A 13,739-nucleotide genomic window follows, 5' to 3' on the forward strand; every position below is an offset into this window, starting at 1 on the left:
CTTGTCGTATCGTATCATGGAGTTATTTCTTGCCACCGTCACCTCTGTCTTATCCATTAGAGATGTACGTTAATTAACATGTAAAATTATATATTCTGAATTTTCATATTCCTTTAAAGCTGCTATGTGACAATGTTTATTGTTTAAAAAAGAGCTATAGAAATTCAATCCAATTCAATTCAATTGACCAGTCAAGCAAATTAATAAGTAGAAGAACCCAGTAATAAATCTAACATTTGCTAATAATGATAGATTATGGTTTTATATACAGGAGAATATATATATATATATATACACACACACATACACACATACATATACAGTATATACAGTACAATATATACACACAGTATATACAGTCCCTCCATCCTAATGATTCACTCTGAAGGAGGATATATGAGGAGTTGTGTACGTAGGAGTAGTAGAGCTGAGCTACAGATCTCCTGATCAGATGAAAGCTATCAGAGATCCTGCGCTTTAATCAACGTGGAGGGGTTTGGCTTGTAGAAGAGCGCGTGTCTGAGAGGGGGATCTCACACACACACACACACACACACACACACACACACACTCGCACGCACACGCACGCGCGCACTCAGAAGCGTCAAGAAGTGAACGCGGTACTGAAGCTTGTGGCTATGATGAGCTTCGGCAGGGTGGTGATCTCGGCTGGTTTATTGGGTCTGCTCAGTTTCACTCTGCTTGCACTTGCTGTTGGCACTGAATACTGGTACATCATAGACGCGGATAAAGTGATCAACTCCAGCTGGCACTTTGCGAGCTCGCACTCAGGCTTGTGGAGGATCTATGAAGGTGTGTGAGCTGATCTATAACCACCTGCTAACAACTTTCCTTCTCATGAATTATCATTGTGTATCTTTGCGTGTTTCAAACCCTCTCAGGGTTTGCTATGATTTGTGTTAAATGACTGCTTTTTTTTTCTTCCTTACCTGAAATTTTATTCCATGACTGCATTAAATATCTTGGGGAATGTAAGATACATTGCAATTAATCATTTTAAAGTATGCAGCAATAACATAGATTAGAACTTTACGCATGACCAAAGATGCACGTGCTTTAAAAAAGAAGAAACAAATATTGAATAGATAGATCATTTGAATTCATTTAAGATGCATAAGGACAAATGGGTCTCCTTTATAAAATCTCCTTTAAGGTACAGCATGTACTGTACAGCTTTACATATACTGTAAGATGTACAATTTAAAGGTAAACCCGATCCATCTACCCTGGCAACAAGGTCAGTGTATGATAGGGTTTTTCTGAGGGTGTATGTAAAACCCTACAGCAGAATGATGAACTAATAGAAATATTTCCCTTGAATTGAAACTTTGCACCTTTACATGCTGTTGAAAATAGACAATCTGTGTTCTTTTTTTTAATTCTTCTATAAAATGTATGCTTCGAAATACTGACCTGAAAAAAAAAGACCACTTATATATTTCCACAATGTATGGTACTGCATGCAGTTTCGGGCTGTAATTGTCTTTTATAAACTGAAAAAAATAAGGAAAGAAAAGCACCCATTGATTTATAGTGAGGTTTCTATGGTCCCGTGTCCTAAGAAGACGTTCACGTTTCATGTCTGTAGGTCATTTTCTCATACTAGACAATGTAAACAATCTACGCATTATGCACAGTATATGGTGTTGAATGCATTTGCATTTTTATTTGATAATCTCATTTTTAAATGTTGGGGACATTTCTAAACATACCGCAGTATATGAATTTCATATGTGTTTCAATAGGAACTGATCTTCAGTCAGGTATTTGTTAAGTGTAATGAGTGTAATGAAACCCTGCGTATTATTGGTAGACTGACAGCCTCGATTCACAAATTAATCACATTATAGAGAACCTCACAGATATTTATGTAGACATGCTGTCGATATGAGTTCTCCATGTAAATGTCTTAGTCTATCTAATGTCTGTTTTACTGTCACCCATAGGAAAAAATGGCAGTTTTCATGACATCTCCTTCTACACAGATACTTCAGAGTTCAGTGAGCAGGAAAAGCACCTCTTAAGTGAGTCTGAGGAAGACACATTACCTTTAATGTGGGAAATGGAGTGAAATGAATACAAAGTCTAGGCATCGTCTACAGTAACTAGATGTGCTCTAGCTGCACTCACAGCAGAGAGACAAAAAAGGGTGATCTGCTTTTATTAACCTACTGCATAAATTGCACACTTTCTTGAATAGTAGTTATGGAAGTTATTTCAGCTCTCAAGTGGATGTTGGCATTATTATACTAACTCACCCACTTTAATTCACTGTACTATAGACTGTACAAAATCAGTGAATCGGACATGAACTATTTTTCTTGCTGTTACATTTTCTTCCCTTTCTATATTAGAATTTTTGAAGTTGAAGTGATTTGTTGATTATATAGGGATAAATGTAAATAAAAAGCTTTAATATCCCGAATTTATATGTTTCTGTAAAGCTAATTTGTGACTACTGTCAAATCAAATACACGAAACAAAAAAGAAAAAAAACAAATCATTTGTTATATTAGAAATCATTAAAGGTAAAACTCAATTAAATTGGAAAAAAAATAATAATAAATAAATAAAAATTCCTGATAAGAAACTTTTTTCTGTTCCTCTATAGACCTACACAGGATTATTGTCATCTTGCTGCCTCTCAGCCTGGTGCTGCTGATTTTCGGGGGCATCTTTGGGCTGGTGGGCTCTCTTGCCCGCAGTTATACAATCCTTACTGGTGTGGCTGTGTACTTCCTCATCTGCAGTAAGTCAACCAGGATTTATCTGTGAGGTTCTCTAGCTAAGACCATATGATGTATAGATTTAGAGAGCGTATCTAAAACATTAAGGCTTCGATTAAAACCAGGCAGAAAGCAGGTACAACAAAATGAGGACTTCACTGCTAAAATTAACTGGGAACACTTTACCTTAACAATGCATTAATAATCATAAACTAATGCCTGAATTAATACTTACTTAAATATGAACTAATAATGATTTGAGGCATGAACTAATCACAAACTAATGAAGTGCTAACCTCGAGTGAGTCTTATGAATTCATGCATTATTAACGATCACCTCAAGAATGTTAGACTTAAACGTGTTTGTTAGTTAATGTATTAATTAACACATAGAGATAAAGTAAATTGCTATAAGAGAAACTTATAATAGAAAGAATCATGATTTCAGATTGTTTATATAATTTGCCATAAGAACTCCTTACACATACACACAATGATGTATGGTGCTGGATTACATTCATCACTTACACTGACTCACTAATAATAAACACCAATCTTTTCCTCTCAGCCCATTTTGCATTATTTTTCAGCCATTCCTCTTCCAACCCTACTGTAGTACTTGCAGTACCTGTTCTCGTTGGCTCGGACCTGGGGCTTTGCTTCCTCACCCACAAAGATGAAATAATAATAAATCATACATTAATATTTATTCATTTAACAGTTGCTAAACCTATTATCAGTGCTCTATTAGATTATTTTCTGGTGTCAATCACATCTCCCAGTTTTAAATCGTTAAACCCATTTCTCTCTTGTGCTTGTTTTTGGGTCACCACAGTATCTCAAAATATTTGGGCTCAGTCATATTACAGATCATTTTTGATTTTGTTATGTGTTGTAAGCTGCTCTGTTTACTATTCTGAATATGATCGCAGTGTGTAATACTTTTTAGCAGATAGTGTTTGATAGGTAGTGGGTTGATCTATTATATGCACTTACGCTAGTTAGGTGTTTCTATACTGTACATTGGTAGTTGACGGAGGGACCTAGGAGTCTCTCGGAATGAAGAGTTAGTTAAGAGTGAGGTCTCACAATATAGTTCCAGCCTGTTTCAGCCTGTAGCATGGTCAAATTTGTGTTCTTGATGTTTTTGACTGTATAGCTCTAATAATTAATAATTAATATTAATAATAATAACTCCCAATCCGTTAGTGAGTAGTGCATGAGGCATCATGAGGCATCAATACCTAACAAACATGTACTAAAATGTATTCAAGGTGCTCAAGACTTACATTGTTAGGTAAGATATACCTTTATTCATCCCACAATGGGGAAATTTCTCTGTTAAAGCAGCATAAATATATAAAAAGAATAAAGACAAAATATAATATACAGTATATACAAACACAAAAATGTATAAAGGGTAGTGGTTACACTGAAGACATATTGCACATAGGTAATATTGCACTTTTTTCAAAATTTCTGTTATTGCACATGTTTAAAATACTTTGTTATTGTTTATTATTGCAGTTAAATTGTAATAACAGTGTGTATTATTGTGACTGGTTCACTGGGAGCAGCTTTGATTGTAAAGTCTAATAGCAGCAGTACTAATAGTATCGCTCTTTCAGACACTTAACCGTCTGTCACTGAAGGAGCTGCTCAGAGCTGAAACCTTTTCATACAGAGGAGTCATTTTCCAGCAATGATGAAAGTTTTGCTACCATCCTCCTTTCTCCCACCTCCTGTAGAGTGTCCAGAGGAATCCCCAGGACTGAGCTGGCCTTCCTGATCAGCTTGTCCAGTCTCTTCCTTTCTGCAGTAGAGATGCTGCTGCACCAGCAAACCACACCATAGAATATGGCTGAGGCCACCACAGAATCAAAAAAGGTCTTCAGTAGCTCTAAATGATGATCGTTGGGGTCAGTCCCACCTCCCGTCTAAGATAAAAGTCTTTGTATTGTCATTGCTAGGAGTTGCTCTGAGATTGCTCCTGAATCACTCTTAAGCAAATATTGCTAGTTTGAACATTTTAAGATAAATTAAGAGCTCCCTGAGATCATTCTTAAAAGCTTTAAGAATACAGGCCCTTAGTAACTGCCTGGTCTGTATATATTAGGTTTGTTTACATTTTGGAAAATAACCAAATAAATCTGATGGAAACCACCATAGCAGATTTTTTTAAATAAAAATACCCTGTCACATCTCAGTTTGAATCTAATTTGAAGTCATGCAGCTGAGCATGGAGTGTTAAGTGGCCACCAAGCTGCCTGTCATTTGGAGTTCGTAATTTATTGAAGGTTGAAGGGTTGAAGGTGTGTGCCTGGAAAATGTTAGCCTTCATGCTCACAACATCTGAGACAAGTAAGCTATGTAATAAACTGTAGCTATGTAATTAAAACTGTAAAAAGACTTTTACTTTGTGAAATGCTATGGAGGTTTAGTGTACATGGTGTTATACTGTGACGCCAGGAAAGCTAATAAGCTCATTTGAGCTGCATTACATATTTTGATCTTCTGTATACAAGTATTTTGGTTGATTTAAGTCAGTTAATGTAGTTATGTAACATAGTTATGTATAGTGCAGTTAATGTAATATATTTGCATGCAAACATAAATATTACAATGTCAAAATTGCTGAACTTGGAATATTTGCATGTTGTGCTTATATTTTCTGATTTTTAGTATCAGGGTGCTTGGTGACACATGCTGAAGACATAAATGCAAAATAATTAAGAAGTTCAGCTCATATTACTGGGCTTATAAGGGGTGCTACATGGAGAAATAACACATTTGAGTGTTCAGTGCCATCATTTCTACCTCTGGGTTATTTTTTTGCATTCAAAGTAATATGTTTTATTTTAAATGAAGGTATGTTTGGAGCACTAATTACACAGTTATTGTCATTGGGTACAATTCTAGCTTGATTACAGCAGAGTGCATGCATACAGTAGATTTGTGATTTCTTACACATTTTAAACCTCATTGTTAAGCATCTGCAGTTTTCTTAAACTTTATTTTAACCTTCTTCCAATTTTACAGATTTGTTTGAGTTTCATTCCAACACGGAAAAAGGCCTGGATTTTTGAGAGTGGAAAACTATTTGCAACCTAATTGTATAGTGATTGTTTTGTTCATTTGGGTTTTCAACACAATACGGCAATTAAAACATTCCGGAAACAAAATTTCCCTAAGGATGCATCTTCAGAGCATCTTAAAGAACAAGCTACAAAGACTATAAAAGACACGTTTGTTTAGAAACATTACAAGGAATATGAACATCTGTAAAAAAAAAAAAAAAAAAAAAAAAAAAGAATGATTTCTGTGGATTATACACATTTTCTTATTCTACTTGGAATTATACCTTTGCTTTATACTGTAAATTTCTATAAAATGAGAGTAAGACGTTTGTAAAGAAACACAACTACTTAAAGCTTGATATCTAGTTATAGGTTTAATAATCTTAGATTTGGCTTATTGTAATCTTAGAGTAGAGCATGCGTAATAATGTGACTCTATTCAGGATCTTTTTTTTTTTGCCTGAATATTGCAGGACGTTAGACAAGACTAAACAAGATTAGACAAGATGTTTTTTAATTCTGAGGTGTCTGAATGTGCTGTTATGGTTATTACCCATCATCACCAGCACATTACATGTCCCAGTGATCAGTCCTGCATGCCTCATGTTACTTACCATTAGTACTGTTTAATTTCTGGTTTCTGTGTCTTTCTCTGTTAAGCTTTTTGTTGTTGTCGTGTTGGTGTGTCATTTTCATTAACAATGTTCTATTGTTTTGCTTATAGTCTGGAGATCGCTATAAGCAAAATAAATAAAAAACTGTTTTGGACTGAATTTTTAACGGAATGTAGCTTCAGCAAAAAGGTTTTCCCAGATTACCAGACATTCAATGTGATTTCTTTAGAAGAAGTCATCTGAATTATGTAAACTAGTTTGTCAGCTGATATCTGAGTAAAATCTGAGACTAATTGTACCTTATTACAATCTCAGTCACTGGAAGTTTAATACATATTTAACCATTAACCAACCATCTAATTATGAGCTCAAAAATGTAACATCCAGCATCCAGCTGCTCAGAGGTTTCAATCACCCCGGTCCTCATATTAATGATAAAGTGGCCAAATGTTATTCTATGAGAGAAATGAAGAATAATTTTTATTAACATGAGTTATGGTTGTTCAGTAAGTCTTGTAAAGGTTGACATGTTTGTAATTTGTTCTGTGAAACTGTTGGAAAGAAGTTGTAACTTAATAGCAGGCTGCTTTTTACACTTCTTAGATTAAAACTGCGCTCGGATGTTTAATTAGTCACAAGTTGGCTGCACGTAATAAGATGACCGACAGTAGCAGAATTTCCATTACCATCTGTTTTCTGACCTGTAGGATATTTCTGCTCAGCATGAGACTCATCATCATCATCATGGTGATGTGCACTTTCAGTTTCTTCTTCCTCCTATCTCGTTTCAGTCTCAGAAAAACAAGGCTCACTCCAGCTCCCCTTTACCTTTCGAACATACTGCAATGCAACATAAGATTGTTTTGTCTGCAGCTGTTTTCACCTCGCTGCTGTGCAGTCACTTACGGTCGATGGAGGAGCTCACAGCAACAAGAAGTGCTTAATTATTTGGCCTGTGCAGAACTCCACACTCTCATGTAATCAGTAGCACATGAACCACGAGGAGACCCAAATCAATGCTATAATTTCTCTGTGATTATAATCTGTTTTTCTGTTCAGTTCAATATAGGACCGATTGAACACCTTGTGTCTATTGAAAAGCTTTACCTGATAGAACAATATATATATATATATATATATATAGTTATATATATATTTATATATATATATATATATATATATATATATATATATATATATATATATATATATATATATAGTTATATATATATATATATTGTTCTCTCACTAAATGCATGTCAACATCAACAAATTTATATATATATATATATATATGCATTTAGTGAGAGTCAGATGGATATGTTTAAATTTTTTTTATTACTATCTTATATAAATGAAATCACACATTAATCTCATCACATCTCTCTCTCTCGCTCTCTCTCTCTCTCTTTTGCTCTGTCTCTCTCTCACAAGTACTGCAGATGTTCTCTTTTCTCATACTATTATTAGGCTCATAATTGCTTCCTTCTCTTTAGGAACAAAATAGACAATATCCTTGTTTTCTTTATGACATTACAAATGATACTTTATGTCCTATTTATACCTTATAGGCTTCTTTTCTTCTGATAATCTGTATCTACATACTGTACATACATACACTGTACTGATAAATACAGTATAAATTATAGCAATATGAATCAACATCAGTTGGCTTAATGTTAGAGTAAAACCTCTTGTAAGCATACAACATACAAAATAATGTATCCTTTCGTGTTGTAGAATAATTTATATTGTAATATTTTCTAGGTTTTTTACTTTTTTTTTTTATCAGTAATTAATGTTTTCGCAAAATTAGCCCATGGTGCCCTTTGTCCGTGAATGATGTGTCTAATTATCGAACATCATTTCCCTATTGCTGAAAGAAAAGAATTTCTGAAGTCATGTCTTTTCTCTCCACAGGCCTTTTTACACTCTCCGGTGTGTGTATCTATGTTAGCTACTCTCAGCAGGCCTTGGACGAGCTGCGGCAGCTGCTAAGTGCCGAGTTGCTCGCCCACATACACATGTCCTTCGGCTGGTCCCTGGCCTCAGCTTGTCTCTCTTATACACTGGAGGTGGCCTGTGGCATCCTGCTCTTACTCGCAGCGCGTCTCGCTTATCATCAGCTACACCATGAGTCTACCGCCTCTTTCTCCATGTCCTAGAGACACCGCAGTCAAAGCACATTTAGTTTATCACTGACGAATGTAGAGGTAAGCAAAAATACATGACAAATCATTTAATTTAATGAATGTGCACCTGTGTTCATATTTCAGAATATTTAGCCATGAAGTTTTGGAGGTTAATGCATATTTTATTCATTTTGAAGCTGCTGGATGCTGGCAATTTGCAGATTAATGTCTCTAACTGGTAGCAAATTTCTATTTTAAGCTGCATTCATAAAGAGCATCTTGTAATGATTATGTCCCTCTGCTATGCATGGATTAATCTTACAGCTGTGAGAGCCAATTCAGTAAATTTCAGAGAGAATTAAAGCCTGTATCCATAACTGTATTTGACACACTAGATAACTTACATAGTACTGATACCTGTCGTGTTCGGACATTCTGTGTAAAAGTGTTGTATGATGTTTAAGTCACAGCCCAGGTTTTCATGACTCTGAGGTTATGATCTGTAATAATCCAGCTCCTCAGTATTATTAAGGTGTTTTAGTATTGCCAACAACTTATAACTATAACACACTTCAGTCTCTCCAGGATTTCAGATTTATTTATTTTTTTATGAATGTTGTACCCACTTTTAGAGTTTTTGGGGCTTTTTTTTTCACTAAAAGTGAAAAGTCTTTCTATATAGTCTTTCTGTATGGAGCTTAGAAGCAAACAAAATGTATCTAAATGTGAATTTCATTGATTTGTCCCTAATATGAAATTACAAGGTATCCAAAATACAAGTACAGTAAGACCACTCAAGGAACTGTTGACCCTTTTAACCATCATAAGGGATTTTCATACTTTATTGATAAGTAGAAGAGAGAAGTGAGAAGTAGTTACTCCTGGGTGATTATAAACAGAATACTGTATTGTTTCACACTGTAGAAATTTGGCACAACAATGCGAGGTTAACATACATAAATCATTGCTAATGCTGCTTCAGAGCAAGGTGTGAAACATTTCTTTTTTCAGGGGGGGAAAAAGCAGGTTTTAGAACGACAAGAACACAGGATTAAGCGCAATGTGAAAAACCCTTTAGTCATCTGCCACATTTTTTTCTGTGGCTATCAATTTCCAGCAAGCTGAAATGATTATAGACAGAAGATTTCCTAATTAGTTATCCCAAGCTGTACTAAACATCAGGGCCTATATTTATAAAGCTTGTAAGATGGTCTTAGAAAGCTCTTAATTTAGCTTAAAAATTTTGAATTAGGAATCTCATCATAAAAGTGATTCAAGTGATCAATGATGGCAAGCTGTCCTGGCCCAGATGCAGCAATACAATACAGGCCCACAGTATTATACGACCACCACCATGTTTCACTGATGGATTAAGGTTCTTATGCAGGAATTTTACTTTTTTTTTCTCCAAAAATAACACTTCTCATTTTAAAATAAAAAGATTTATTTTGGTTCCATTCCTCCACAAATTATTTCTCCACAAGTCCTCGTGCTTGTCCACGTGATCTTTAGTTAACTCTATGGGCAACAGTGTTCTTTTTGGAGAGTAGTGGCTTTCTCTTTGTATCCCTGCCATGCACACCGAGGTTGTTCAGTGTTCACTTTCTTGACTCATGAAAATGAACATAAGCCAAAGTAAAAGAGGCCTTTATTTACTTAGAAGTTATCCTGTATTCCTTTATGACGCAACAGACTATTACATGCCTTGATTTAGGAGTGATCTTTGTTGGTTGAACACTTCTGGGGATGGTAGCAAAGGTCTTAAACATCCTCGCTTTGTACAGAATCTGTCTAAATACAGATTTGTCGAGTCCAAATCCTTAAGAGAGGATGTCGTAAGCTTCTCCAGCTTGATGAGCAACAATAACTCTTTTCCAGAAGTCCTCAGAAATCTCTCTTGTTTTCACAACGACCCACTTGAACAAACACACGTCATGACCATCAGACTTTGATACATCACTGTTCCTTAAATACATCAGGAGGCTCACAGTGCCCTGATTGTCATCTCATTGTCTGAAATCAGACGGACTCTAATTTGACCTTGATATTAAATACCACTCATAGATATATTATAGTGGAACTGTTTCCTGAATAAAAACAATACCACGTATAATATACTTGCCTGATCTGTTTAATTTGGGTTCACTTTATTTTTTGGGACTTGTGTGAGAATCTGATGATGTTTTGGTTCATATTTATGCAGAAATATAGAAATTTGCAAAGGGTTCATTGCATTTCTGTGCTATGTTTCTATTTTTGAGATTTGTATGTATCGTTCGTTTTTCTTCGAAAATTGTAAACCATTTTAAATAAGTTCAAATAGATGAATTATTTTAATTCAAATATACAAAATTATCATTTATATTTCCACACTGTTGTCAGCTTCTAAGGTCTGGCTTTTTTGCAGTGTAACTGTGGAATCGGAGCACAGTGAAAAAAGCCTGCTGACCAAAACATCAGTCATTCGTGAAGGAGAAAGCGTTGCTCTGCATTAATATCTCAGAATGTTGTTCCCTCAGGGTCATAGAGTGTGTTTACTTACTTTATCTCTCTGAGGCTGATGATAGCAATAATCTCCGGAGAGCAAAACGCTTGCACAATTTTTTTTTTTTAATTCTTTTTTTTGTGTTTTATAATTTTTTTATCGTTCATTCTGGGTTAGATATGTATATTGTTATTTGATCAGTGTATTTTGTCCTGTATTGTCCTTGTTTTCCAGCTCAGCCAGAGCTCACTTCTGGCTCCTGTGTAAAGCTGGACCTACTGGAAATAACGTTTGATGTATGAGTCTGAAAAACTCCTGCAAAATCCTACAGCTGTGATTGTAAATTACTGTGAATTACAGATTGCCAGGGCAACTCACAGCAGCTCAGGAGGTACAAGCTATATATTTTCTTTCTTTACTGATTTAATGCATTTTATTTATTTAAAACCATATGCAATTCACCTGAATCCAGTTTGAAAAACGATTCTCCTTGTAATAGCAGAAATAGCTCTACCTTATCAAAGAAAATGTGTTTATGTGTGTAAAATCCATGTGGTGAATAAGAATTACATATCGATCATCCAACGTTACATGAATAAACTTGAAGAAAAAAATAAAGATGTTTGGGTCCTTTAATACTTTCATCTGGCTTTTTGTGTCTATTTCAATTCATTGTAAAATATTTTATGATGTTAAGAACACACGAAATAAAAATGATCGTCAAATGTAGCGATAGGCAGGCTTAGTAAGATCACAAACTTACAAGAAGTAACCTTACTATCCAAAGAGTGAACTGAAACAAAGAGGCTTATGTGCAGAAATAAAACAACAGACTGTAAAAAAATATATTTATATATACACCAGAAATTTCTGTTTCAGTGGTTTTATGCAAAGATCGCACAGAAGATGACGAGCAACACGTTAGCACCTCTAGTGTATACCATCGTTTACATTGCGAATGGACTAAAAATTGAACAAACGGATTATATAAGACACAATAGTTGTAACATATCTCATACTCTGATTGTAATTTAAGTCTGAATGGTGTCAGAGCTTCTAGATTAAAAGTAAAGAAATGGGGTCTTTGTAAGAAATCTGTCGTTCTAAGACAGCTGCTGTTTTCTGTATAATTTTTTTTGATATATTGTAAAAGCAGACTTACGGGTGATGCTTGTGTTAGTTTTACATCCAATCCTTGTTTTTAATGAACGTTTCAATTATGGTGCTTTGGGAAGCGTTAAAGCTTGAAGGTTAAAGGAAGGGCATTTACTGTAGTAATTGTGGCAGGTGCAAATGTTTGGATTAATTCAGTACTGATTAGTAACACCACCACCTTTGGCAAATATCACAGCTTGCTTTTTTTTAGCCAGCTAATAGTCTTTCTGTTCTTGTTTAATGAAATTTCAGAATAATTCTATTTCGATCATTTGAAGACTTTGGCAGCAAGGAATGTGTTGGGTCTGTGGTGAACTCGGCAATTACGCTGATCTGTTATTTCCTCAGGAGCTCTTGGTTGCCTAATTCCATTCAACTACAGACTTTTGTAGAAAGGACATTATTTACTGTACCAAGTCACCCAAATGAGTTATGAGGTTCCATTCTGAGTCTGGTTCCACTCAAGGTTTCTTCCTCATATCATCTCAGGGAGTTTTTCCTTGCCACCATCACCTCAGGCTTGTTCATTAGGGATACATGCTAGAGATAAATAGAAACTTAAATTTAAACTTTAAACTTTTTATTCTGTTTCTATACTTTAGTAAAGCTGCTTTGAGACAATGTAAATTGTTAAAAGCGCTATACAAATAAATTGAATTGCATTGGCTTAGTGGTTAGCACGTTCGCCTCACACCTCCAGGGTTGGGGTTCGATTCCCGCCTCCGCCTTGTGTGTGTGGAGTTTGCATGTTCTCCCCGTGCCTCGGGGGTTTCCTCCGGGTACTCCGGTTTCCTCCCCCAGTCCAAAGACATGCATAGTATGATTGGCATCTCGGGAAAACTGTCCGTAGTGTGTGAGTGTGTGAGTGAATGAGAGTGTGTGTGTGCCCTGCGATGGGTTGGCACTCCGTCCAGGGTGTATCCTGCCTTGATGCCCGATGACGCCTGAGATAGGCACAGGCTCCCCGTGACCCGAGAAGTTCGGATAAGCGGTAGAAGATGAATGAATGAATGAATCAAATAGTTCTTGGATATTTTTTTGCTTTCTTGCACGCACACCATTTCAAGATATACTCCTGTATATTCATAATCTGATGTTTTACACTGTACATTCCTAAACCCTGGGTTAACATTCTTATTTTCATATTTGCAACCATGATCGGATAGCATGATTAAATAATCAGCTTCCTACTGTAACTGTATATAGTCAGTGGAATTGTGTAACCAGGAGCATAAATAAGAACCATATATGAGCATAAGCATTTTTTCTGAATTCATTATAGACTGAATGTAAACTCCTTCCTGCCGAAGCCATCAAATATTCAACGACTAGAGACCAGAGCGCAAGGCCGTCCACGACAACAGCAGTTCGAAGCCATCTCTGTGTATTCCAATGAAGAAGGTAGTAGACGTACACCATCCTCAGCCCCACTGAGCATTTCCAAGCGGAATAAGATCGAACACCCAACAATTCAAAAACCAAACCTTAAATACCTTTGAATCATGATTGCAAGCTTTAAATGTTAATGA

The 13,739-nt window shown here is 35.6% G+C and overlaps 1 protein-coding gene across 2 annotated transcripts; it reads left to right on the forward strand.

Annotated features, from left to right (window-relative positions):
• Positions 1–466: 466 nt before the first annotated feature.
• Positions 467–11,635, forward strand: LOC113639647 (transmembrane protein 235). 2 transcript variants are annotated; one of them, XM_027141666.2, is made up of 5 exons: positions 468–813; positions 1,968–2,045; positions 2,633–2,770; positions 8,359–8,651; positions 11,290–11,635. In XM_027141666.2, exons 1-4 carry the CDS (start codon positions 639–641, stop codon positions 8,601–8,603), a joined length of 636 nt encoding a protein of 211 aa, XP_026997467.1. In that variant the 5' UTR covers positions 468–638; the 3' UTR covers positions 8,604–8,651; positions 11,290–11,635. The 2 variants fall into 2 exon arrangements, with proteins under 2 accessions (XP_047656505.1, XP_026997467.1); XM_047800549.1 differs by having other exon boundaries at positions 467–813; positions 8,359–11,635.
• The last annotated feature ends 2,104 nt before the right edge of the window (positions 11,636–13,739 follow it).

Source organism: Tachysurus fulvidraco, chromosome 15 (genome assembly GCF_022655615.1).
Source record: "Tachysurus fulvidraco isolate hzauxx_2018 chromosome 15, HZAU_PFXX_2.0, whole genome shotgun sequence".
Taxonomy (NCBI): Eukaryota; Metazoa; Chordata; class Actinopteri; order Siluriformes; family Bagridae; genus Tachysurus; species Tachysurus fulvidraco.

Coding starts and splice junctions, on each gene's coding strand:
- LOC113639647 (XM_047800549.1), top strand. CDS start 639: ATGATGAGCTTCGGCAGGGTGGTGATCTCGGCTGGTTTATTGGGTCTG. Junction 814..1,967: donor CTTGTGGAGGATCTATGAAG/GTGTGTGAGCTG, acceptor TGTCACCCATAG/GAAAAAATGGCAGTTTTCAT. Junction 2,771..8,358: donor TGTGTACTTCCTCATCTGCA/GTAAGTCAACCA, acceptor TTCTCTCCACAG/GCCTTTTTACACTCTCCGGT.